Source organism: Etheostoma cragini, chromosome 7, assembly GCF_013103735.1.
Source record: "Etheostoma cragini isolate CJK2018 chromosome 7, CSU_Ecrag_1.0, whole genome shotgun sequence".
NCBI classification, from domain to species: Eukaryota; Metazoa; Chordata; class Actinopteri; order Perciformes; family Percidae; genus Etheostoma; species Etheostoma cragini.
The window spans coordinates 27,271,158-27,272,426 of record NC_048413.1 but is presented as its reverse complement, the minus strand read 5'-3'; the positions used below and the strand labels follow the sequence as shown (position 1 = coordinate 27,272,426).

The 1,269-nt window shown below is 48.7% G+C and overlaps 1 protein-coding gene and 1 long non-coding RNA gene across 2 annotated transcripts in view; one reads left to right on the top strand and one right to left on the bottom strand.

Annotated features, from left to right (window-relative positions):
* The window catches only part of rtel1 (regulator of telomere elongation helicase 1), a 30,085-nt gene that overhangs the window by 8,890 nt on the left and 19,926 nt on the right, over positions 1-1,269 (bottom strand). The window contains exons 23-24 of the mRNA XM_034877855.1: positions 685-864; positions 388-480 (exon numbers count right to left, since the gene is read on the bottom strand). Coding sequence (XP_034733746.1) covers positions 388-480; positions 685-864 — 273 coding nt within the window. The remainder of the gene's footprint in view (positions 1-387; positions 481-684; positions 865-1,269) is intronic.
* LOC117947217 lies at positions 303-815 on the top strand. The gene is made up of 2 exons (XR_004657185.1): positions 303-499; positions 683-815. It is a non-coding gene; the product is annotated as an uncharacterized LOC117947217 (long non-coding RNA).

Sequence of the window (1,269 nt, the reverse complement as noted above, 5' to 3'; positions counted from 1 at the left end):
GAACACACCTCCCTGTAAGACCAGCACGCCCAGAATGCACCTGAACACACCTCCCTGTAAGACCAGCACGCCCATGGGTGCAAAGATGTGCGCAGGTGCATTTGCTTTTTAAATGACGTGGGCGCAGGACGCTCTTAAAAGACACTTGGGTTGTGTTGGGCTTAGCGCCGGATGCAAGATAACGCCGTGTGTGTGTGTGTGTGTGTGCTTGTGTGTTTGTGTGTGTGTGTGTGTGTGTGTGTGTCAGATTCTGTTGCGTCTGCGCCTTAAAAAACAGACTTAACAACGTTCAATAAATCTGTTTCTGTGGTTGTTTGACTGTGCTAGAGGCCTGTGGTAGAGAAGAAGTCCGCAGCAGAAAGCAGTGAGAAAGAGTCTTTCCCAGACCCTCTCCAGTCCCCTGGGTCCACATCCTGCTCCTCCTCCTCCCGAAGCCCCCACACCCAGAAGGCCAAGGCGCTGGACGCCCACCTTCCCAGCCTGAAGAGGAGGAAACTCAGTGAGTATAAAGATAGAGGGAGTGTTTCCACGCCTGCTGTAAATACACAGAGCAATGTTTAGTCCTTTTGTTGATTCGGTGGTCTTTGTCTGGTCTTTGTCTGGTCTTTGTCTGGTCTTTGTCTGGTCTTTGTCTGGTCTTTGTCTGGTCTTTGTCTGGTCTTTGTCTGGTCTTTGTGATCAGACGAGCACACCGGAGCCAATGGGATGGCCAGGATCTGTGTGGAGTACGAGTGTGAGCTGCAGGAGAGCCAGAAGAGACCGGCCAACCTGCTGGACGCCCTGGACCGAGGGGACCATCGCAGAGAGGACGATGACTCCGCTGTGGGAGTCGAGAAGGTAGCACCTGTCTTCTGTCCCACCAGTCTTTCAGACATGGACAGACTTTGTGGGCGAAAAATAAGACATTGTCTGGTACAGTTCATATGTAGTGAGAATCATGCTGTTAATAAAAGAGAGACAAAGTCCCGCCCCTCCCTGAGGACCGCCATTTTTAAAGTGAGTGAATGGGGAGAAACAAATAATTATTTAAGGCGGCCATCTTATGCTCAATTTCAGGTTCATAATTGTATTTTGAGGTTGGACCAGAATAGGTTTCCTGGGTGTCATTTTCATAAAAACACCACATGTTTTGTTGTACTACACATTGCTGCAGATCCTGTTTTTACTGTTTCATTTCCAGATGTGAGACATCTCACTAGTTTTATCTCCAGAGTGAGACATCTCTCTAGTTTTATCTCCAGAGTGAGACACCTCACTAGTTTTATCTCC